General features: G+C 37.2%; 2 protein-coding genes across 3 annotated transcripts in view; both read right to left on the reverse strand.

The window, feature by feature from the left end:
• Positions 1-230, reverse strand: part of LOC132155198 (uncharacterized) — a 30,748-nt gene extending 30,518 nt beyond the window's left edge. Inside the window, exon 1 of one of the 2 annotated variants that reach the window (XM_059564060.1) lies at positions 15-230. The gene's annotated coding sequence lies outside the window, so the exon portion shown is untranslated. The remainder of the gene's footprint in view (positions 1-14) is intronic. The other variant, XM_059564059.1, reaches the window with a different exon arrangement.
• Positions 7-15,741, reverse strand: LOC132154361 (apolipophorins-like). Its single transcript, XM_059562892.1, has 25 exons — positions 15,592-15,741; positions 15,372-15,422; positions 15,090-15,238; positions 14,796-14,866; positions 14,367-14,532; positions 13,637-13,774; positions 13,366-13,543; positions 12,053-12,189; positions 11,868-11,971; positions 10,975-11,140; positions 10,679-10,864; positions 8,905-9,057; positions 8,642-8,786; positions 7,980-8,138; positions 7,773-7,891; positions 6,826-7,023; positions 6,594-6,749; positions 4,256-4,440; positions 3,985-4,167; positions 3,274-3,365; positions 2,995-3,164; positions 2,742-2,895; positions 2,511-2,590; positions 2,203-2,383; positions 7-170 (listed from the first exon to the last, which is right to left on the reverse strand). The coding sequence occupies exons 1-25, from the start codon at positions 15,671-15,673 to the stop codon at positions 7-9; spliced, it is 3,567 nt and encodes a 1,188-aa protein (XP_059418875.1). The 5' UTR covers positions 15,674-15,741.
• Between the last annotated feature and the right edge of the window lie 9,510 nt (positions 15,742-25,251).

Raw genomic sequence — 25,251 nt, forward strand, 5'->3', positions numbered from 1 at the left:
TAGAAATCACTTACCTTGTACACCGTACCTGACCCTCACAGCAGAGCTCCACTCTGAGCCCCTTTGCTTCAGTAACCCAAGAGCTCTGATGCTGACAGCACTAGGCAAAAGAAACCCGGCATCTATAGAATAAAGTCTCTGGCTATCATCCAGACTTTTCTCAAGCTGCACTGTGAAGTGAAACAGAACATAAAGAGATGACCGCAAATCACATCACAGTAAATTAAATTCCAGAGAAATAACATTTTGCTTTTTATTACAATTGACTTCACAGTTCTGGAAATAAAAATCCCATTCTCTTTGTCTAAATAGACATTGACTTTTAAGATGAAATATTTTAATCTACCACAACTTCCATTTTCAAGTGATGAGAAATGCTTTTTTTTTTGGAGGAAACAAATTAGTGATTCCAACTTCTTTTTTTAATTATGTTGATTAGTCAAACTGAAGCTAACACTAATACAATTTGAAGAATCTAGAAAATACTTTTTTATTACAATATTTTGTTGGGGGGGGGGGACTGTATGAGATGGAAATATAGATTTTTTTTTAACTCAGCATCATCAAATGTAAATTAGCAAATTAAATTTAGCTTTTGATGGGCACCGCCATTTGTAAATTCTATGGGTGTAGCTTCCAGTCTCATTTGCGTCCAGCTGTTTTTAGCTGTACAAAACAGTTTGCTTACAGTTGCTTGCGTTACAGTTACTGCACGTTGTTATTCTCCTCGTTATTTACCTATAGCGGCTAATGAAACGGAAGTCTCACCCATAGGCTTACTTCCGCGTTGAGGAGAAAGGTGGTTATATCAAATAAAGTGCCATGTAAATACACAAGACGTGACTTCACAGGAAAGCTTCACAGGAAACCCATGTTGCTATGAACAAATGCTTTATAAAAATGCTCTCTGTTTTCTCCATTTTTGTTGTGTTTATTTTGTTACAGAGAGGAAAGCGTGCAGCACATATTTACATATTAATTTAAGCTTAGCTTAGCATAACTCATTAAATCTGATTAAACCATTAGCATCTCGCTCAAAAATGACCAAAGAGTTTTTATATTTTTCCTATTTAAAACTTGACATTTTGTAGTTACATTGTGTACTAAGAATGACAGAAAATGAAAAGTTGTGATTTGGCTAGGAACTATACTCTCATTCCGGCATAATAATCAAGGAACTTTACTGCTGTTCCATGGGTGCAGCAGGCGCAGTTATATTAGGCAGCCCTTGAAAATAGTCCCCAGCAACCTTGGTCTAATCAGATTCAATGATCTATGCTAAGCTAAGCTAAAAGTGCTACCGCCAGACCTGGAGATCAGCTGAAGGGAAAAAAAAGGTAAAGGTAAAACTCAACTATTTAACACTAGGGGAGTTGGAAAATGAGCCTATTTAAAAAACAAAAAAACAAAAAGTGGAATGTTCCTTTCATGGCGGAATAATGTAACTAAATCCACCATGCATGCAGTTTAACAATCCAAAATACTATTATAATTTGTATATACTATTATATACTATTACTAATATTAATTATTTACAATATATATATATATATATATATATATATATATATATATATATATATATATATATATATATATATTTTAATAAACAACAACAGCCATCATAAAAGTTGCTAGGCAATTTAGGTCAAAAGTACAAAGGCAGCGCTGAATGGCCGCTGATGCCTTAGAGCTAACATCTGAAAATGTTGAAGCAAATTTTTAGATAGATGTTATCTTAATTAACAAAACACTATTTGAATTATAAACAACGAGATTCTCACCAACAAACTCTTAAAACTACATTCCATGAGAAAAAAACAGTATTATTTATAAAATTTAAGTGTAATTAGCAGTCTGCTATAACACTCGCTATGAAAAATACTACAAGCAAGTAATACAAACGATGAAATGGTTGGAGTTCTACTATCACTAGAATATCAAACAGATGAAATAAAGCTCTCAGCCAATCAGCTGAATAAATGACGTCATTTACAATGCATTGTAGGATGATCATATGCTTTATTCCTTCAAATTCAAAGTTTGTAATGCAGTGGATCATCTCAGAGCTAGTCGGTTTGGTTAACATCTAAGAACCCTACATTGACGAACCATTTGAATTCCCTAATGAATGAAAAATGCGAAAGTGAATGAAAAAAAAACAACGTATGGAACTGTTAAAATGTATTAGCAAATTCTTGCCTGAGATCGATGCGTCCTTATTGAAGACATTTTTAAGCAAGGCCTGTATTATGAACTTCCTGCTGCGAGCATGTGTGGTGTTGACTGAGAGGGAGAATGGATGCCCATCTGCTACTACTTTGGCATCAAGATGAAAGTGGGCTCTCATCTCTGAAGCAAGATTCATGGTCTCCAGTAGACCCTTGGGCAAAATTGTGAAAGATTTAATGAACCACGTTCTTGATTAAGACAAGATTCATGAATAAATCAGCATAACAGTTTTTAATGAGACTTTGAAATTAATAAAAGCAAACGTTCTTCTCACTTACCTTGATAAAATAATGGTGGATGTTGTCTATCAGTAGTTCGATTCTGCCTGAATATTGGTTGTTTAATTCTTCAAGCTGTGCTGTGATAAAAAAAGATGGGAAAATATCCTAAACATTCAAAGAAGCAATTTGTATAATAAATGTTATGTAAGTACAGTTGTTTTGTGTTCTAGTTTGAAATCAGCCTTGAAATATTCATTGGGAAATCCATTTTTGAAGTGTTTTTGAAACCTTGAATGTGAATGGTTTTTAGGGGATGTGTTATTTTCAGAATAAGTCTTTTTGGACTGAGATTGACATCCAGGGACACATCTCTGGGGATAGTGGATTGCGGTGTGCCAAGAAAGAGAAGCAGAGTGGCTTCCAGTGGCATCCAGGAATTACGCTGTCAAAGATGGACAAGAGACACAGAGAGAACAATTTAATGAGGAGTTTATTTTGACCTTCTTAACTTGAATGGACAGATGTCAGATATCTTCCCTACCTGGGGTACCAAAGTATAGGCTGCCTCCAAGAGGTACTGGTTGAGACCTTTGTCTAGTTTTTGGAGTCTGAGAGTAAAAAGAAGCGGGTCTAGTGGTGGGAAGCCTTTTCCCATCAGTGTCAAAGGATAAATGACATCAGAGCATAACTGCCATCCAACCATCTTAGACCCTGCAAAAAAACCATTCAAACACGTCAATACGCAAAATACACCTTTATTTCTTTCCTCAAAGAAACATTTTAAGAAACATAGAACTTTTGTTGTTTTAAATACACTCACATGCTTTAGGAGTGCAAGTGTTCTTCTCCTTGAGATTTCTTGAAGCTATGAGCTCCTCTTTACTTTCCCCACTCACACGGTACATTCTGGAGCTGTTTCGGGTAGACGATCAAGCGATAAAACAACTGTTTATAGGTCAGTGACAAATAAAATGTCTACAATTAAGAAAAGGAAAAATCTTTAAGAATATGATTTTTTTTTTTTTTTAATCACACTAAAATGTTCTGTGGTGCAACCATCATGTAAGTAATAACATGTTGTTACACATTAAATACATGTACTGTAAGTGTACACATCTTAATCTTTTTTTTTTTTTTAATAAACTATTTTTTTCATGTATAAGTGTTCTTAAATTCATAAGTAGATCCAAGTTTTAAGGGAATCGCACCAAATGCAAAATGACATTTTACAAACCAAACTAACCTTGTTTTGTCATAAAAAAAGTAAAAACTTGCCATAACAGTCGTTAGGGTATTCTCTATGATATAATATCCTGTTTCTGAGTTGTAGTCATACCACATGAGGTTTTGAGGACAAACGTTTTTCAAATTTCAATAAACATCAGTTTTGTTGAAATATGCATGTCAGATCAATTAATTGTGATTAATCATGAGTTGACAGCATTAATATATATATATATATATATATATATATATATATATATATATATATATATTTATATTCAAAACAATATGTACAAAATGTTCATACTTGAAGGTCAGTACATCCATGACATCTTCTGGAGTATTGAGAACCACCTTCAGGCTCTGTCCATGGTGTAGATATACAGCTCCATCCAAACTGGTGGAGGTTTTGAGTTGAGTGACCCACTCTAATCCCACACGAGCAAATGCTCCATCCACTCCAGCCCTCACGGAGATAGAAACCAGTGCACTGTGCAAAAGGACAAACAGGAGATGACTGGCCATCATATCTTCAACCGGACAGCACACTGCCATTTTCCAAACTTCATGAAACATACTTTGGTTTGACATAGCCCGCCAGTGAGAAATGTGACCAATTCTTATAGTTAGCAATGCCTTTAATTCGGAGGGAGAACAGAGTGGACATGTTGATGCTTAGCCTCATGGGTAATCCAGAGAGAGATGGCAAAACCAGTTCCTCTGCCAGAACGATAGGCCTGTGACTGATTTTAATCTCTTGACCCTGGGAAAAGGAAGGAACTTTAAAATATTACAGTATTTACAACAAAATATACTACAGACATACTGACATTATTCAGGATTTATTACAAGTTAAGCAAATTCAACATCATTTAAGGCAGCGGTCCCCAACCCCCGGGTACCGGTCCATGCGGCATTTGGTACCGGGCCGCACAAGAAAGAATAAATAACTTACATTAAAGCTGTAGTGATGGGTCGTTCGCGAATGAGCCGACTCTAAGAGCCGGCTCTTGTAGGTGAACGACAGGAGCTGGCTCGCATATCTGAAGAGCCGACTCTATTTTAAAAAAATATAGCCTATAGAAATTAAATCATTATGTAATAATGAAATAATGGATGCATTTTATTTAAAATAATTGACTAATTCAAAGAACAAAAAAAAATTATATTTCGTCTGTCTGATCAGCCTCACATTCTGTTACTGTCAATCATACACGAGGTGTCAACCAATTATACGGCATGAGGGAGGGGCCGAGCCATCACACACACACACACAAAAGCAGGAAAATAAGTCAGAAGCACAACAGCATTTGGAATCATTTGAATGATCATCAGCCCCTCGAAAGTAAGGCAGCTTGCATTTCTGAATGCAAATCTAAAATAAAAATATGATCACCATTGTGTGTGTGTGTGTGTGTTCACTCACGAAAAAGAGCCGAAATGCCCATCACAATAAAGCTGCAGTCGGTAACTTTTGGCGCTCGCGTCTGGCGGAAGCACATTGTAGCCGGAGCTACTTCTCTCTGTTTACATCAATGGCGAGTAATGCACGTTTTGTCTGAGAAAATGACCTTTAAAGTTGTCCAAATGAATTCTTAGCAGTGCATTAGTGATCAAAAATTCAGTCTTGATATGTTAACAGTAGGATATTTACAAAATATCTTCATGGAACATGATCTTTACTTAATATCCTAATGATTTTTGGCATAAACTTTTTTTTGATAATTTTGACCCATACAATGTTTTAAACTTAACAGCCACCTTCCTAACCATTAAAGTCCCAGTATACTTCAAACTGAAGTTCGTTTTCCGCTGGAGGCAGGTGTAGATTAATGTAAACATGACTCACAACGCTTGTGCATATCCCCTAAACACAACAACGATGAAATGATGGTTGAAGTGTTATGAAGTATAGGCAATCTGTGAGATGGGCACTAATGGGCAGAATATTACAGACAAAAGAATAATGATTAGCAGTTGTTCAGAGTCAAGTATCATGTTTGCAATACAAAAGAACCATAATCAGTCATTTATGGGAAGTGTGAATGTCTCATAGTCATTTGGAAAACTTGTCTTGGATGTTTCTCTGCATCGCTTTTTGCATAATTCGGGTCTTCGACACCAAGCATCGATGCAATTTCTTTCTTGGAATTAAACGCTTTCACTGAATCAGTCTCCCCGCAAGCGATTGTATGGGTTTGGATATATCTGTGCCATCTCAGCTATTTGACTCCTCAGTGTGTTCATGTTGCTAGTGTCTAGGCCGGTGTTCTTTTGATTTGTCCTACACTGTCAGATTTTGCTACCTCCCATTAATACAGTGGGTAGTACAATCAGCTACACCTACCCCAACCCTAAACCTACCCTTACAGTAATACAGACACATTCAATATTGTTGTTAGGCATGAGAAAAAGGACACAATATTGATGTGCGCATGCACAGTAAACCCTGGTAGGACTCGTAGGATGAAAATGTCAGGACACTGTTGATATTGTTCTCTCTGCCTGACCTCTGTTTAATAAGAAATGAACCGAAAAAAAAGCAAATCGAGTTTCAGAACACAGCCACCAATTGCGTTACCGCCACGGACCAATGGAAACTCAAAGGTGTTTATGAGCCAAACGAACTCCTTCAGAAAGTTTGCTTTGGTCAGCTGTTTCGAACTGCCGAAATTTCAAAAGTTCGTTTTGAGTTTATTTCGGCAGTTTGAAACACCTGATTTTGTTCTAAATGACATCATATCAGTTCGTTCTTCAATTTCATTTGAAGTATATTGGGGCCTTTACTAAGCAGCAAATTAGGAGTTTACTGAGGCAAAAGTCATAGATAACAGTGATAATTTGAGCTTAAATGTTGACCAGAGTATTTAACCCAGCATGCTCCTTTAAGTAAAAGCTTGAGAAAGAATTTCTTACCTTTAACAACTTGACAACAACACCAGCTGTACTAAGTGACAGCTTTCTCTGATACGCATGGACATCATCACAGGTCATAAAGGTGAGGTCGTGGCCAAACATCTTCACATTCATCCAACATCGGAATCTACTATCTCTTTTCCTGTGCTCTGTGAACTTAAACAGAAATATTGGTCATGCCTGATGTGGAGCCAAATAAGAGACACAAACCCCCAGTCTGCAAGACTCTTACCTTAGTGTTGATGGAACTCAAACCTGTGGCCTGACAGCCATCACTGCCTCCTGGATCCTCGTCTCTGTTCGGTCCTTTCTGTTCATGCCTCACAGAGTCTGTTTGACCCTTAGGTCTGGAGTGATCAGCTGATGCAAGAGGATGCTCCTCAAAGATTTTCTTCAGAACAGGCTCTAGGTTTTCCATTCTTAGGCTAATCTAAATAACCGATTAAAATGATTACTTTCATTGAACATATGCTACTTCAAAACTAAAATAGCTAAGTAGCTTTATGTTTTGTTTTTTGGCTAACATTAACCAATTTGTCACATGGCCTAGACAAGTTACTAGAGGTACTTATTTAACTTATGTAATGGTATATATTTTTGACTTAATATTCAATGAGAAAAACTAAATACAGGAAAAGGCTAGATTTTAACTTTTGGTTACTGGCATTATATGAGGAAAGGCTATTTTATATATATATATATATATATATATATATATATATATATATACAGTATATTCCTTGTTTCATTTATATGGTGAAAAATATAATTGCTTTAAATTATGCAACTATGTATTTTTAAATAATATTTGGATCTTTGAAGATATTTGGTCTTTTAAATTAGTATTAGTTATTTTCTATTTTACCTTTTTAACACTATTTAAAAAATAAATAAATAAATAAATAAATTCAGCAGACCCATCATGGCAATATCCATGTTTCTGGGCTACAGTTTGAAAACCCTCACCTCTTTGTACTCAAAAAATGATTAAAAGAAAAAACGAAACAAGTTTTTCATCATGATGAAAGATTATGAAGACAAACTTATATTTTCATTGGAATAGTTGTCACTGATGAACATTAAGACTAGGAACAGTACAGTAAACAGTAAGTAAATAGTCTCAAGTTAGATAAGTTTTGTGGAAAATACAAACAGATGTTGAACAAATTGGATCGTCACCTCCAGAAGATTGAATGCTCTGCCTAGGACGTGAACTGTTAGATTTGCCATAGCATAACGTGGAACAAAAGATTCAGGGGAGAAAACTACAGCTCCCTCGATGTTAGCAGCAGCCACTCCTGAAGCAGACATACAATCAACACATTAAAAATGAGGGAAAACCAAAGTGTTACAAGTAGAGCATTACTGCTACATTATGTGTAGTACCTGTGTCCACTGTATAGTCCATATGTGAGGAATATTTCCATGGTTCCGCTTCAAAGTCTTTACTTATGATGTCGTCTGGCAGTGACTCCATCAGGTCTTTTTTCAGAGGATCTTCTGTTTTCTGGATATTGAAAAGGTGACTCCAAACAAATGACCCAACTAAAGAGATATCATAGAGATTGTATAAAAATGTGTCTCATTTTACAGCTGAAGAGTGTTAGAAATATGAGAGCTGAAAATATGCAACCTCTTCCATGCAGGACATATTTGGTTCATTCTCAGGAAATGGTGAAATGGTTTCACCGTAAATGCAGGCACTTTATGCTTTTTATATACATTTTCGTGCCATTATATTTATATTAAGCTGTTTTTAAGGCCATATAGTTTTATGAACATTTTTGCATGACTTTCAAACCTCAACCCCATTTTAAGGTTTGGTACTAAACAGGTTTTGGTTTTTTATTTATATATAATAATATATATAATAATGTGCCATTTATTGGGAGACACACCAAAAAAAAGGTAATTCTACCAGAATTTACCAATTGAATATTTATCTATCCATATCAAAAGCATTTGAATTTCAAACTTTCTCTGACAGTGTTGAAATAATGTAGCACATTTGAGTTCTTAATAATAAATAATATTTGATAACTCAATACCTTGACTAGACTTCTCAATGCTTAAAGCTGTTTTCACTATTGTGAAAATCTCCTGGTTTGGACAGTGCATGAGCTGCTGATATGCTGCAATTCTGACCTCCACGTTCTCCTGCTGGCTTTGAAATGCCCGAGCAAGAGTTGTCCTCTGATAACATAAAAAAAGAACATAATGCAAGAACATAAGACGCCATTATAGACATCACATCAATGTAAACGTATCAGCACATACATGCATGTCAATGTGTTATTTCGGTGATACTGACGTCATGATGGCATGGGATTCTCCTGAATGCTCGTACAGCTGCCAGCCGAAGCTCCAGAGGCACAGACTGATTCTGCACACAGCGGCTCAGTTTGGGGAGGAGATCTGATGCAGCCGCTCCTGCGTTCTCCACTGCTTTCAACACATGCAGCAGCTGCACAAGAGGTACAGAACAGTTTAATGCCATATTTTAGGTTCAGTATGAGTCAAGCTCAATTATTTGTGACATTATGTTGTTTTTAATTTTCACTTGTCTGTCCTTTGTTTACATAAAAAGCAAAAATCTGGTTTACACTCAGCAAAAATGGTCCCCATTCACTTCCACTGTTAGTTTTGCACCATAACTTTGATTTTTGGGATGATTAGTGTTTTAATTAGTATTGAGCCTTTGGTTAATTTAGTTGTTGCAGGATGCCTCCGCTCTCTGAGTCTGAGAGGTCATTGTCATCTTTCGACTGTACCCAGTGCTGGGTAATAACTGATTACATGGAATCTGGAAAACGTGACATTTTGGATTCCAAAAATGTAATGTTATGTTTTAAAATGCTTATAATCAGATTACGGTTACTTTTAAAAACAAATTATTCACACAATGACTGTAAATTATTCATAATTTATTGATTCCCCCTAACCCCTTTTTTTTTTTTAAGTGCACCTATATGCCATTCCAAATGTTGCCTTTCATGCAGTGTGTAATGCAGCTGTATGTGAATGTAAACAATCTGCAAAGTTGTAATGCCGAAAGTGCACAATAAATAAAGTTATTGTCTCCCAAATGAAAGAATTGACTTCACTTTATTTTCATTTCCAATGCCATCTTATTTTTTTCCCCCTCACTGCACCACAGCTGTGCAGCCCCAATCTTTTTTTATGTTCCCGTCATTTTACTGACAACGTCTTCTCTAATCAGTGTGGGATTCATGAACACTTGCTCTTGAAAGATGGCTCAGTACTCAGTTTATTTGGACCAGCTGGCTCCACTGAATCACAACCTGTAAGTATGATAAATATTAAATGATTATAATTTCTACCGAGCGTTCAAAATACAGAACTGTGTCAATGGGCTTCTGACATGGGCTGTACGCCGGTAGACCAATCACAACAGACTGGGCCATCTGACCAATCAGAGCAGAGTAGGCTCACAGAAAGGAGGGGTTTAGAACTGCTTCAAAATAATCATTTGAGAATCGCTGGAAAATGAGGTGATAATACCTATTTTGAGAAAACAAAAGTGTTTTTTGATCTCTCGTAGGAGATTCCCAAAACAAAATTAGGAATCTTAAAAATGGCATAAAAGGGACACTTTAATTTTTTAGTTTATGTGATGCAGGTATTCTCAAACTTTTTGTCAATCAAAATATTTAATACTTGAAGTCCCTCTGAGGTTTAGAATTATTAATCATTTTACAACACATTTCAATGTTGGTTAATGCTCATACATTTTATTCTCTGTTTTATATATATATATATATATATATATATATATATATATATTACAGACCAAAAGTTTGGAAACATTACTATTTTTAATGTTTTTGGAAGAAGTTTCTTCTGCTCATCAAGCCTGCATTTATTTGATCAAATAAACAAATATATATATAAATCCTATTCAAATCTATAAACAAGTTGTCAAAAGAAATCTAAATATAATCCAAATGTAGTCCAGAATACATTACCTAAAATAAATCTTGATTACATTACTGACTACAATGTAATTTTTAATTAGTAACAAACAGATTATGATTTTGTAATAATCTACCCAGCACTGACTGTACCTCTGTGATCTGCAAATGATCATCCACTTCACTTCCTGCATCAAGACTCTGATTCAGAACATGGACGAACTGTTGGACTCCAGGGATTTCGTTACATGGACCCTGTTCCTTTTGACAAAGACCGTGGACCAGTGAAGACATAACCAGCAGTGCTTTTGGACGAATAAGAGGTATCTGCAGCAAAGCCTGGAGGAGAAAATACCAACAAATCCACATATTAACTTGGTCACACGTCAACTTTTAATTTTGGATTATAATTCATTTCAATTTAGTCACTGAACAACTCAAAAACATACACTAAGGTGGCTAATCATGGATGAAGTAGGGTGGGAAGCAAAACTGATAGTATTGAGGAGAGGTAGGATTTGTTCCTGGTCCACTTCTTTGTTGAGTATGAGGTCTGTAGTGACAAGGATGCAATCCTCAGTTCCACAGGCTGACAGAGTATCTAGAAGGGGCTGCCTGCCATGACACCAAAATCAACATTACCATCAGAAAATAAAAATTAAAATGTAATTGCTGTATAATTGAATTGAATAAAAATGTCAATGCTTATGATTCTCTCACAAAAGTATTGCATTCCACTGCAAAACTCTGCATTCTCTCAAAAACATTTGCGCTCCTCGAGAAACTTTGCATTCCCTTGAAAAGTTTTGTGTTCTCTTGCAAAACATTTTTAGTCCGCCAAGAAACATTGAGTTCACTCACAAAGCACTAAATATGTTTTTCCTCCCCCTTTATATAATTTCCGTCACAAAAGTTTCTTAGGTGACTGCAAAACTATTGCAAGTGAGCAAAAAAGCATTTAAATATTTTTTTCCCTCCCATCTTATTAAAAATAAAAAATACAAAATTATATTTGCTTTTATAAAAAGTCATTTTTCTCATTCCCTTCTGAATTTCTGTTGGATTTAATTCTTTAAAATAAATAAATAAAATAAAATGGGTCACAGTATTACTGTATTGCATAAATTACAATACATTTTTACATACATTTACAATGTAAAAAAGTCACAATGAAGAAATAAATGAGGTGATTTTTTTTTTTTTTTCTGTTGTTTAGTTTTTTTGCAATATGTAACTTGGTTTATTACAGCATGTCATGACGTATATGACACATATATCATCAATAGACATCTTCCAGCATTACACTATTTACAATGTATGCAATAAGTGATGAAGGACCAACCAGTCATCTCGACATTTGAAGGAGGCCTCATGCCACAAGTCTCTCAACTGATGGGCCGACAAGGTTCTCAACTGGAGCACCAGATTCAGGAGAAGCTCTGATTGCTAAGAGCGATGAAGAGAAGTGAGAGAAACTTACCATCTTGAATGAAAGAATCACTTTAAAACAGTGAGCTGGCGCCTGACCTGTTGCTGATTTGCGAGATGAGCACACAACCTCCTCACTGTATTGGAAACCTCTTGAACTGATGGTCCACCATGTCTGCCTGAGATCTGGCCTTCAGCCTCAAACACAATACTGGTCAAGTAACCAGCGTTCTGCACTAAAATGACAGAGAAGATGATTACACTTTACATATAAGTTTTATATAGTTTTACATTTAAATGCTAGTGTAATTTTATAAAAAGAGTAGTTATTAATAAAGTATCCAGTTTTCACACTTAATCTAAATAAATGTAAAGAGAGGCTACCAAATTACCGTATTTTCCGGACTATAAGTGACACTTCTTTTCATAGTTTGGCTGGTCCTGCGACTTATAGTCAGGTGCGACTTGATTCAAAATTAATTTGACATGAACCGAGAGAAATAAACCAAGAGACAACATTACCGTCTACAGCCGCGAGAGGGCGCTCTATGCTGCTCACTGCTCCTGTAGTCTACACTGAAGACATAGAGCGCCCTCTCGCGGCTGGAGACAGTAATGTTTTCTCTTGGTTCTTGGTTCTAAATAAATGCGACTTATAGTCCAGTGCGACTTATATATGTTTTTTTCCCCTCATCATGACGTAGTTTTGGACTGATGCGACTTATACTCAGGTGCGACTTATAGTCCGAAAAATACGGCAAATAAATCTAAATGAATCAAAAAGCTATCTAAAATTCTTGCATAGCGGGTTAATACACAAATTACTTTAACAAAATACTGCTCATTATTTTCATAAAATAACAGAGCCATATAGAGACTAGACTCTTTTGATTTGGGTCTGTATGCATTCACCAGATAATCTATTCAGATATTACACACCAACTTAATCATCATTTCAGAAATAAAAAATAAAATAAAATATAAAAATAAAACTTTGTCATATTAAGGACATAATCTTTAGATTCCCAAATGGAGATCCACTGCACATTATTATAGATTCAGATTGATGATTTGTGAAATTAATCAATTAGATTATTGTTTGAGGGAGTTTGAAAGATTCCCAAGAAATGAATGATCAAAAGTGTTAGCTAAAATGATTCGTTCATGAATTGGATGTTACTATCACCAAACCACATGTAGCTTTTATTTACTTGCAGACTTTTTTCACAGTTGGAAAATTCTATTAAATTTGATACACGAAAGGATCAAGAGAAGTGTATCTGGGTAAAACATTTAATTATTTTGTTAAAATGTAGTCAACATAAATATTTATACTCAAAATAAGTAGAAATATAGCATTAAAAGAGTGACATGATCATACTGGATCGACAACACCAAAAACTTAGTCTTACCCAAATCTGATGGAATCACTTCAAGGGTTCTCAGGAGAGTTAGGCTTGAAATGGTTTTAGTTTCTGTTACTTCTAAGAGGCCTGGCAGGGGAACCAGTGACACTGTTTCTGTACAGTTGACCTTCTTCAGCATTGTTCCATCATTGAGCTGGATGCATGTGAGGCCGGCACTCACCGTCTAATCAAAATAAAAAGCAACTCAAACTGAAGACAATTTACATTGGGTCAGTTGTGTGAATGTTGGGTGTACAATAGAAAAAATGGGGCCCACCATGCCATCCTTCAGGGGAACAGAGTGCTTCCAAAACTGATCGATTCTGTCACTGAGGCACTGCTGGAGGTTTCGGCTCTTCACCAGCGATGGTCCCCTCTGCTCATAAGAGCTCATACATGTCCCATACACATCAGTCTGTAGAGAAATCATTATCTGGTGTCAGTTTGATTTTTAATGTTTGTGAAAAGTCTCTTATGCTCACAAAGGCTACATTATTTGATCAAAAATACAGTAGTAATACTGTAAAATATTTGTACAATTGAAAAGAACGGTTTCTATTGTAATATACTTTAAAATGTAATTTATTCCTGTGCACTCCAGTTCTTTCAGAAAATCAATTTAATATGCAGATTTAGGGCTCGAGAAGCATTACTATTATTATTAGTGCTGAAAATAGTTATGCTGCTTAATATTTTTGTAGAATTGTATTTTAATTTTTTTGTATTTTTAGAATTCTTTAATTAAAGTTTATTTGAAATAGAATTATTTTGTAACATTAGAAATGTCACTTTTGATCAGCTGAATGCATTCTTGCTGCATTAATTTATTTTTGTTAAATGACCCTAATTTTAATTTTATTGCATTGTTTTATTAAAATTACCATGTTAACTTGTTACAAATTTACAAACTCAGTGCTTCAAGTATATTTCAAAATTGAGCATATGATTTTGGTATAAAAGTGGGCCTGTACAAACAAGCATGCTGAGTGAGTTACAGTCCCTCTCACCTCTCTGATTGTCTCCCTGGCTCGTCCCGAGTGTGAGGTCTGGAACATGCTCAGAATGGACCTCTTGATGTTGAGGGTCCACACCTGCTCAGCCTCCTGTGGGCAGAGCTTTGTGACCTTTCCCCCCTCGAGCCAGAACCGCAGGGTGTTCTTCTCCAATGACTCTCTGAGAAATCAAAACACCAGATGGACCTTCAACCTCTTAACACTCATCACAGACTAACTCTCTACAGCAGCAATAGAGTGATTTTAGTGATGTGGCATCAACTGAAGCATTATGTTATTTCAAATGTTTGTCACTACATGATTAATTCTCACACTTTGAACCAGACATAAAATTGCATAACTATGCAGTTAGTTTGTATTAATTGGATGCAAACTCAGAAAATGCTAGAGGAGTGTAGCACATCAAAAAGAAACTTTAATTACCTTATGTTCTTCAAGCGTAGCACTGAATTCTCTCTTTTCGAAGAGCTATGTTTTATTTGTATGTTCCTTAGCTACATGCAAATAAATATAACAAATATGAAATAAATGAAACATGATTGCAAAGATAAAAAAAGAAATAATAATAATTGAATCAAATGCCTCAATTTTTGTCTCAATTGTGTAATTATATTATGTTTTTTATGAAAATGTTTGCATTGTAAAGGAAGAAGAGCTATATTAATATGGATGACAAAATTATTACATATATAGAATGACTGATAGAACATAACATACCTTTAATATAATTTCTGGACATCCTGGTCTGACATCAATGTCAACAACACAGTCCAAAGCTAACTGGCTGCCTCCTGATGAAGGACCTTTCCAAGCACTGTTTATTGTTGTACTGTATCTATATGTGTGCCTTTGCCCTTTCTGCACAGCTGTAAACATAAGTCAGATATACTGTAATTATATGTGCTGAGTCCAGAAGTGAGCTAAATTAGAGAAAACCTCTATTTGGGTGATTGGATGAATAGCAAATAAATAAATAAATATTAACATGTATTCTCTTACCAGGGCAAGTAGACCCGCAAAGTTGATCTTTGTGCAGTTTGTGGCAGTCAGCTTGTCAAAGAAAACATTAATAAGTTAAAAACAGTCATTCACTACAAGTACTAACACTCACACAAAACTTTGTGGCGAAACAAACATTTACTCATAAAATATTTAGAATTCTATATTCTCCCCTAATAATCAAGGGGGGATATTAATGAATATGATATTAAACACTTACCACTGAAAAAGATGAGGAACATTATTAGACAGAGATCTTGGAGCACTAGACAGACTGGAGACATAGCCATAAGTGATTGCATTTAAAGAAATGCCCTGCACTTCATAGGAGAGACCATTACCAAGCATAAGCACATAAGTGAATGGATAGATGTTGAGTTAAGCCTTTGTAAAAACCCACTGGACACTAAGGCACCAATCAGAGGACAGATGCTCACCAGGGGACCATCCAGCTAACAAAATCTTGCAGCATACCGATGGACATCTTGAACTGAGCCTCTGCCTTCTCATAACATGCTCATGAATTTGCAATAAATTTCTAGGGGCTTTGTTAATGTAATTTGTTTCATAACATTATTTGTATCACATTTGTACTTTTAAATCCTCCAAAAAGTTGTGTCATTCACTTCCATTGTAAGTTTATAATTTTTTAGCAAGTAAAAGGCCTTTTGTAAAAATGTTCACCTTCAGGTTGTGATTCATGGTAATTTTTTGCAGTGAAATCTTTGATTTTAAAAATAACTTCTATATTATTAATATAATTTGAAGATAAACACTTACTGGACTGATTGAAGTATCAAATATGATACATCAGGTTTTTAAAGAACAGTCAGGTTCCATCTCTCAATGAACACTGTATTGCATTGCGTTATATGTTTTCCGCCCACATTACAAATAATAATAAAAAAACTAAGCATTTAAATATCATCTTACTAAGACATATTACTGTTAGATATTTTAGATATAGTCACAACGTCTTGGTTACGTACATAACCCTTGTTCCCTGATGGAGGGAACAGAGATGTTATGTCAAATGACATAACTTGGGAGGCCAATCATCTCTGAGCTTAAGAGAAAATGCTATCGTGATGTGCTGCTATAGCATCAACATACACTTTCAAGGTGGAGGGTGACAGCCTAAGCTCAACCTTTCTTGCAGGAAAGAAAGCACCACTCTGTCCGGGCATTTCCGGGGGTCTTCTCGGTGAGAAGAACAGACTCCACTTCAAAGCATAGGACTGCCTCCTAAAGGAAGCTATAGCCTGAGTGATAGTGTCTACCACCGGTGGCAGTAGGTCACTTAGGTCTGCATTAGGAGCCATATTGTGCCAGTCCCTGAGAGAGGAGGTTGTGTCTCATGGGGATGTGCCAGGGAGAGCTGTCACGAGGAGCATGAGTTCCAAAGACCAGGTCCGGGTGGGCTAGTAATGTCCAGGACTCTGAACCTGCCTCCCCATTGTACGTAGTGCCCCAGCCCGTGTTGGAGGCATTCCGTGACAACGACATGCCGGGACACTTGTTCTGAGGGCACGCCAGCCTGTAGAAAAGCAAGGTTCGACCAAGGGCTGAATAGGTGGTGACACATCTGTGTGATGGTGAAACGATGTGTACCGTGGTGCCATGCCCAGCTCGGGACTCGGGAGTGTAACCAGTGCTGAAGTGGTCTCATATGAAGCAATCTGAGTGGCATGACTGTGGCTGCAGATGCCATATGCCCCAGGAGCCTCTGAAAATGTTTCAGTGGTACCACTGTCCTGCCTCTGAAGGAATTCGTGCACTTCAGCATTGACTGAGCATGTTCGTTTGTGAGATGTGCCGTCATACTCACCAAGTAACTCCATACCTTCTCTCGGTTGACCTGAAGCCCCAACTGACTGAGGTGCCAAAGCCCAAAGTCCCTGTGATCGCACAACTTCTCTCACGACCGGGCCATGATGAGCCAGTCATCGAGACGCTCATGATGCCAACTTCCCATAGTGGGGCAAGGGTGCCCTCAAGGGCTGTAAAACCCCTTCCTCATCTCGGCTGGAGGGACTGGCTGGACTGCTTCCTTCACCAACAGGACAGCAATCTCCTTGCACAAGACAGAGGCATCTCGGACTGCCACTGTAGTCTCAAGAATGGCATTGAACATGGGAGGTCACCTGGTGAACTGAATTGCGTTGCTGAGTTGATCTGTCCAAATGAGCCAACAGGATGGATTGGGCAGCGTAAGCCATGCCCCCAAACATTGTACGAGTGGCACCAAAGGTACAGTCGACATAGCAGCGATGGGAAGTTGTGCTTGGTAGCCCAGAAGGAATCACATTCAGAGTCATTGCAGCAAAACACCCTGTGTCCCTGGAGAGACTGGCCAGAGATGCATGGAGAGGTGTTGCGTCTCTGAACTGTGACCTCTCAGCCACTAGCGATAAGGGGCACCATGGGTGAGAGTGAGAAAGCGGTGCATCTTTCACACAGGCTTTGCAATGCGTTGGAGTGGAAATGGAATCTGCTCTTTTAGTCAGTGTTGGAACAAAAAGAAAAGACAAAAGAAGATTCTCTACCCAGTCCTCCCCCAGGGGAAAGAGCGGAACTCTGTCTACGGTGTTGTCTTTGTCTCCAACATCTCTGCTTTGCTGTGTCAGGGCTGCTTCGTCATCCTCTTTGAAGATTTAGAGGCTGGATGTGACATGTGGGGTGCCACTCTCCTGTGTGGGGCTCGATGCGCTCACCTCGATGTGGTCTCAGCGCGGGGTGGATCTGGAGTGAAGGACGCCCAATGGCGCACACGGCAACGAGCAGGCTAAGGCATGGCCCATGACAGAACGGTGGCAGCTGGAGGATTACACCAGGGCCAGATATGCTAAATGGCCTCAGTCTGCTTTTGAACTGCCGGGCAAAATCCTCAACAGTGTTGCCAAACAGACCAGCTTGGGAAATGGGAGCACGAAGAAAGCGAACTTTGTCAACTTCTTTCATCTCTGCTAAGTTAAGCCAGAGATGGCGCTCCTGGACCACCAAAGCGGACATCGCCTACCACGACGAGACTTTTGTTGCTCGGTGTGAAAGGTCAGTTGCTGTACACAGCTCCTGCATTCACCAACCTCAGTACTACCCTCATGCATTTGTTTCAGCCACTTGGCTTGGTGTACCCACAGGATAGCCATGGCATGCAAGGCAGAGGCAGCTTGGCCCGTGGTACTGTAAGAGTTGGCAGCGAGAGCCCCAGACAACTTACAGGCTTTGGATGGGAGACTCAGATGATTCCTCCAAGTGGCGGCATTGTGTGGGCACAAGTGCACCGCAACCACTCTCTCCACCTGGGGAATGTCAATCCCTGGCTGCCCCACCATCGAGGGTAGTGAGGATGGAAGAGGGAGACGAGCGGCATCTTGCCATGAAAGGGGCTGTCCACGACTTCGTCTCCTCTTCATGCACCTCCAGGAAGAAAGGAACTAGAGCAGAACATGATTGTGGGCAGCGCTCTATGTCGAGGAATCAATCATCCAGCCGTGAGTGCTCAGGCCTGGGTGGGGAATTCACCTCCAGCCCGATGCTCACAGCTGCCCGAGCAAGCATGGCCGATAGCTCTGGGTCTGTTTCGGCAGTGGCGACAACACCCGAGGTGGGCAGCCCCGCCGAATCTTCATCCTCAGAGGCCAATAGCCCATTTCCTGATGCTGCAATCAACATCTGATTGGTGGGTTTTTGTTAAATGTGAGCCAAAATCATCACAATTAAAAGAACCAAAGACTTAAACTACTTCATTATGTGTGCACTGAATTTATTTAATACACAAGTTTCACAATTTGAATTGAATTACTGAAATAAATTAACTTTTCCATGACATTCTAATTTATTGAGATGCACCTGTATATCATCAACTACTCTGAGTGGATGCGCACTGTCACCTTATATACCCATAGGCATGAGGAGTGGCTCAGCATGCAAAATCCACAAGCCAATTTTCATTGGCGCTTTCCTCTGGGGTTCTTCGGTCACTTCTGACCGAAAAGTTTTACAATAAAAATTAAAAAATTAAAAATCGTAGCTTCATCTGAATGGTACGAAACTTTGTGACTTTTATGGTACTTGGTATATGAACACACAAAAAAATTGGGGACAGGATTTGACAAGGCTAAGTGGTCATAAAAAACATAGTCACAGTCAGGTTCCAACTATAGGAAATGAATAGGAAATTGAAAACGAAAATACAGAGATTTTTTTGTGCGTACAATCTACAAATCAGCCACGATGCTTAAAAAAAGTACACAGCAGTGAAGGGGTGAATCGCTAAAACATCAAGAGTGCAAAACAGACAAACACACACACACACACATACTTATACACAGATTAACATACACACACACAGACACAAATGAATGTGGGTCACTGTAAAAGCTAATTTTGGAAGATGTGTGAAATAAAATCAATTATTTAAACACAAAGTAAGAAAAAAAGCACACAGCAATGAAAGCATGAAAGCATGAGACTGTAAGCCATCAAGATTGCAAAATAGACACACACACACACACACACACACACACACAGAGAAATATGAGACTGTAACAGGGAAAATTTAGAATATGTGGAATAAAATCAATGAATCAAAAAAATGGGGAGACATTGGATCCAAAATGCAAAAGTCTCACACTGTGTTTCTCTCTTGAACACACAGGCATGTGCGCGCACGCACACACACACACACACACACACACACACACACACACACATAACATAGAGTAATGTGACACTGTAACAGAGAAAATTGAGATTATGTGAAATTAAATCAATGGATCAAATAAAGCGAAGACATTGGGTCCAAAATGCAAAAGCCACACACCGTCTCTCTTTCGAACACATGTATAAACACATACACACACACACACACAAAGAGAGAGAGAGAGAGAGAGAGAGAGAGAGAGAGAAGGATGTGAGGCTGGTAAGACTGTAACAGAGAACATAGAAAACTGTGTCTCTCTCTTGAACACTCACACACACTCTCTCTCACACACACACACGAGGGATGTGAAAGTGCAATCATCCAATTTGCAAGAGACACTCAGTTGTGATCTGTGACATGTGTAACAAACACTAATTAAAGTTAGTATGTAATTATGCAGATAATATGTAAATATAGTTAATATATTTAAAACACTTATTTATTTATTTTTATTTTTTCTATTTTCCATTTACTGTTATTATTATACTTTTGCTGTTATTTTAGTTTTTTGTTCATAATTGCTGTTGCCTTTTGAAGATGAGTTACTGTTCATTGAATAGTACAAAAAACAGATTTAATTAAAATGTTGATTGTAAAACGTTTGTATTTTTGAATGAATGAATGAATTTAAGAATGAATTGCATTTTTATTAAATTAGAATTAAAACAACGGGTAACAAAATGCTTTCCATTTGTTCTCTTTCTAACGCAATGCTCAGGTTTGACTGTATTATAAAGTAAAACTGGCACTTCAAATTACCATTTAAACCAAACAAACAAAAAAAAACTTAACAAAAGTAGTCTTTGAGAATCTCTAAATATATATTCAAATTATTGCTCACTACTCCCACCAGGTGGCACCAATCTCACTTAAAAAAATTATTTTAAAGGCCTAGTCTCTATTTTAACCTGAAATGCAGCATTAATTGAAAAATAATGAAAATTATATATATAAGGAAAACGCGTAACGGCAAAGATGGCGGTTGTATGCACATGTCCCGCCCTCTCGCTGGAAACCAAATCATCTGCTTTTAACAGTCAAGCCGGGAAACATTTAAGCCTATCGTCTGGTTCCACTGACATATGTGCACAGTTGAGGAACCCTTGCACATGCGTAGTAGAAGTATAACATGTGGGGAAAAAGGCATTTTAAACCTTATTTTGGGGCAAATTCATCAATATTTTTCAGCGTTTTTTATCATATTTCACTGCTGTTTCTATACATGCAGTTTTTATGTCCCGGTGACCAGTGAAAGTGCAGTTCTGACTCTCTGCCCATTAATTTAGATAGGAGCCTGGTCTTGTTAGTCCGAAATAGCTGCCCGGAGGCGATGCCAAGATGGCGGCCGAGCGTCTTGACTTGCCTAAAAAGACTTTGGTCCTCAGAGATGATTGGCCTCCCAAGTGAGACCCCATATGTCATTCGACATAACTCGTGGTGACCAACAGATAGGGAACTGATATTTATATCTTTAGTCCTTATTACTGTTTTTTTTCTGCATATTTAGTCTGTTTTACTACTTTTTGGCCCTATAAATATCAGCAACTTCAGGAAGTCGTGGCCTAGTGGTAAGAGAGTTTGACTCCTAACCCTAAGGTTGTGGGTTCGAGTCTTGGGCTGGTAATACCAGAACTTAGGTGCCCTTAAGCAAGGCACTGAACCCCCAACTGCTCCCCGGGCACTGCAGCATAAATGGCTGCCCACATCTCTGGGTGTGTGTTCACTTGGCTGAGTGTCACATCACTTTCAAATGTTCATATTTTCGCTCAATTAGGGCCTCTGAATAAAATTGTCCTACTCAAGTATGAGCTCCATATTGTCCTGTGTCATACAATATATGAGCCATGAAGAGTTTGTTGAGTATGATCTAAAGATAAAATGAACAACATTTAAAAAATATAACGATTTCTGACTAATATTTCATATGTCAGCTTTTACATTATATCCCTAAGTATGAGCGATAGTAAGAAATTTTAATTGTGTCTATACATAAGACACAAGTTCATTGAGGACATTTGAGGAAAGGAAAGGCCTGTCTGCACTCTGAAGTACAATTTACTGGCACCATCTGCTGGGCTAGTTGTGCAGTTAAGGGTCAGTTAAGGGTGCATAGGCATAAAACTAACAACTTGAGTGCAAACGTAATATTTTTAATTAGTATCTTTTTTCTGAAACAAAATAATTTCAACATAAGAATTAAAGTTTTAGATGTTATAAATTTTTTATAGAATATTGTTTTGAAATTGTTTTTAATATTGTGAACCCAACATGCGTGTATGTGTGTGGTATTCATGGTGTCTTACCGAACATAAAACACACACATGAAGTAACTATGCAGCCTTTATATTTACTCAGAGGTGGAAAGAGTACAAAAATATTCTACTCAAGTAAAAGTACCATTACATTAATGAAATTTTACTTAAGTACAAGTAAAAGTACCAGTCTAAAAAATCCACTCAAGTAAAAGTAAAAAGTAGCTCATTTAAAATTTACTCAGAGTAAAAATTACTTAGTTACATTTTAACAGTGGGAGGGAGTCAAAAATGGGACAGACCAAGGGTGTCAAACTCAGTTCCTGGAGGGCCACAGTCCTGCACAGTTTAGATATAACCCTAATTAAACACACCTGATCCAGCTAATCTAATCATTTAGGTTTATTTGAAAACTACATGATATGTGTGCTGGAGCAGGGTTAGGGCTATGGCCCTCCAGGAACTGAGTTTGACACCCCTGGGATAGGTCTATTAATCTCAAACTAGTTGTTTTTAATTAAAGGAATCAGTTATTTAGAATAATAAAACATTTGGGCTGTTATCTGGCAAATCAGTATCAACAAACTCATCTTTTCAATACAGAGGAAATGCAAAAGCTTCATCGGACGTGGCATTTAGATGTATTACACTGTTTAGTGCAGGACAAGAATGCATTTAACCTGCAGTTACAAATGCATGAATAATGTTTTGATATGCCAGACATAAAATGTTGAATACTCATTTGAAATTAAAAAAACTTAATTATAAAAAAAAAAAAAATCAAAAGATACTTTAAATGTGAAATTAAAATGGCCAGTATGTGTCAGCAAGTCACTGTTAATAAGTGAGTCATTGCGATTGAACCAAATCATTTAAACAGTTGATTCATTCAGAAACGAAACACTGTCATGTTGCTCAGAGATGCAAAATTTTGCTTTGGTGGCTGTGTTTGGAATAAATTTTTGTTGTAGAAATAGAGCAAAAACAATGGCAATATGGTGTCTAAAACGCAAGTCTCTTAGTTTACTGTCCTGTTGTAAAAAAAAAAAAAAAAAAAATATATATATATATATATATATATATCAGTGGCGGCTGCTGGTCTTTCAAAGAGGGGAAGCTCATTTTCGGCCTACATTATAACCCTCTGATGGTCTTCATTTGTAATGACACTCGGGGTCTTTTTGACCCCAGACAATAACATTTTATTTTGTAATAGTAAAATATTTAAATTTTTTACAAATATAATTTTACTCTGTTCATTTATGTTTTTACTAAACTTTGTACAGTTTTTGGAGGATTTAAATCTTTTACATTTCTATAAATAAATAAATATTTATTTAAATAGGCTTTTTTTTTTTTTACAAAAAAAGAAAAAAGCATTTCAGGTAAAATTCACTTCATAAAAGACCCAGATTTCTAACTTTCATACATGGGGATACCATGGATAATTTTATAAGGTTTAATGTAAGATTTTTGCCAATTTTTGGGGAAATTCAGTTTAAAAATTTTAATAAATCACTTTAACCACTAGATGGCTATAGTGTGTGTGTGTGTGTGTGTGTGTGTGTGTGTGTGTGTGTGTGTGTGTGTGCGCGCGCGCACATTTTCAATCTGTCTTAGTTACCAATTTAATTTTGTGGTGGTTCTGCATTTTACAAATATCAAGAAATATTGCCGCAGTTTGTCTTTCGAATACACTTGAGAAATCCGCGATCATGGGACTGAGCGTGAAACAGCTTCGCCGACTTCTTATGGTGCAGACCGCTGTCAGTCAAAAGGAGATCGACAGATCCTCCAATCATCACGCGGAAGCCCAGTCTTCATTCACCTCCAGAGACGCTGAGCGTCCGTGGGCGGGACATAATCGTAGCATTTATCCAATGACCGTCTAGCTTCGGAGCACTGAAAAAAACTGTTCAAAGCAGCCCCATCGAAGTCAATGGACGCTCGGCTTCAACAGGGAAATGCACTGTGACGCTACGGGAATGTATGAGAAGAAAATCGAGTCAGCCGACATGTAGCTGATTAACACAATACATAATACACAATAGTACATATTTGACCGTTGGGTTTTTTTTTTTTTTACATTAGAGGGGAAGCTGAGCTTCCCTTGCAGTCTTAAAGAAATCCCCACTGATCTATATATATATATATATATATATATATATATATATATATATATATGTGTGTGTGTGTGTGTGTGTGTGTGTGTGTGTGTGTGTGTGTGTGATTATGATTTTTAGAGGAAAAGACAGCATTCTTTGTGTGATTTTGATTCTAAATGATTTTGATTGATTTCATTCTAAATGCATTTCAACAGACTGAATCACACAGTGAAAGAACACTCTAAATGCGCGCGTACATCATTAAAACAACAATTATGATATTATCGCAGACAATATATATCGCACACTCCGCACCAGTCTTTTTGGCTAATTTGTGCAAAACCTCTTGCTAAAATGTCAGAGCATCATTTTAACCACCAATGCAATGACGCAATTATTTAGCTCACCTCTATATGCTTACGTGGGGTTGATGTCTTGTCGAGATTTTATAAACTGCTAGTTTGGTCTCCCTAGGCAAGCACAGCATACACAGCATAATAGAGCATGTCTGCACCACTAACGCCTGTTTTGTCCGTCTGCATCTTCCTTGTGATTTTAGCGCCAGTTTGCCCTCCTGCCCATTATTTACTGACTTTTTTTTTTTACTCAAAATGTAGCGAAGTACAATACTTTAAACAAAATATACTTAAGTAAAAGTAAAATTACAGATTAAAAAAAATACTTAAAAAAGTAGAAGTACACAAAAAAGCTACTCAATTACAGTAACGCGAGTAAATGTAATTCGTTACTTTCCACCTCTGTATTTACTGACCCACTAATATATTCCATTATTCCTTTCATTTATCCATAGCACTACC

This window comes from Carassius carassius, chromosome 12 (genome assembly GCF_963082965.1).
Source record: "Carassius carassius chromosome 12, fCarCar2.1, whole genome shotgun sequence".
Taxonomy (NCBI): domain Eukaryota; kingdom Metazoa; phylum Chordata; class Actinopteri; order Cypriniformes; family Cyprinidae; genus Carassius; species Carassius carassius.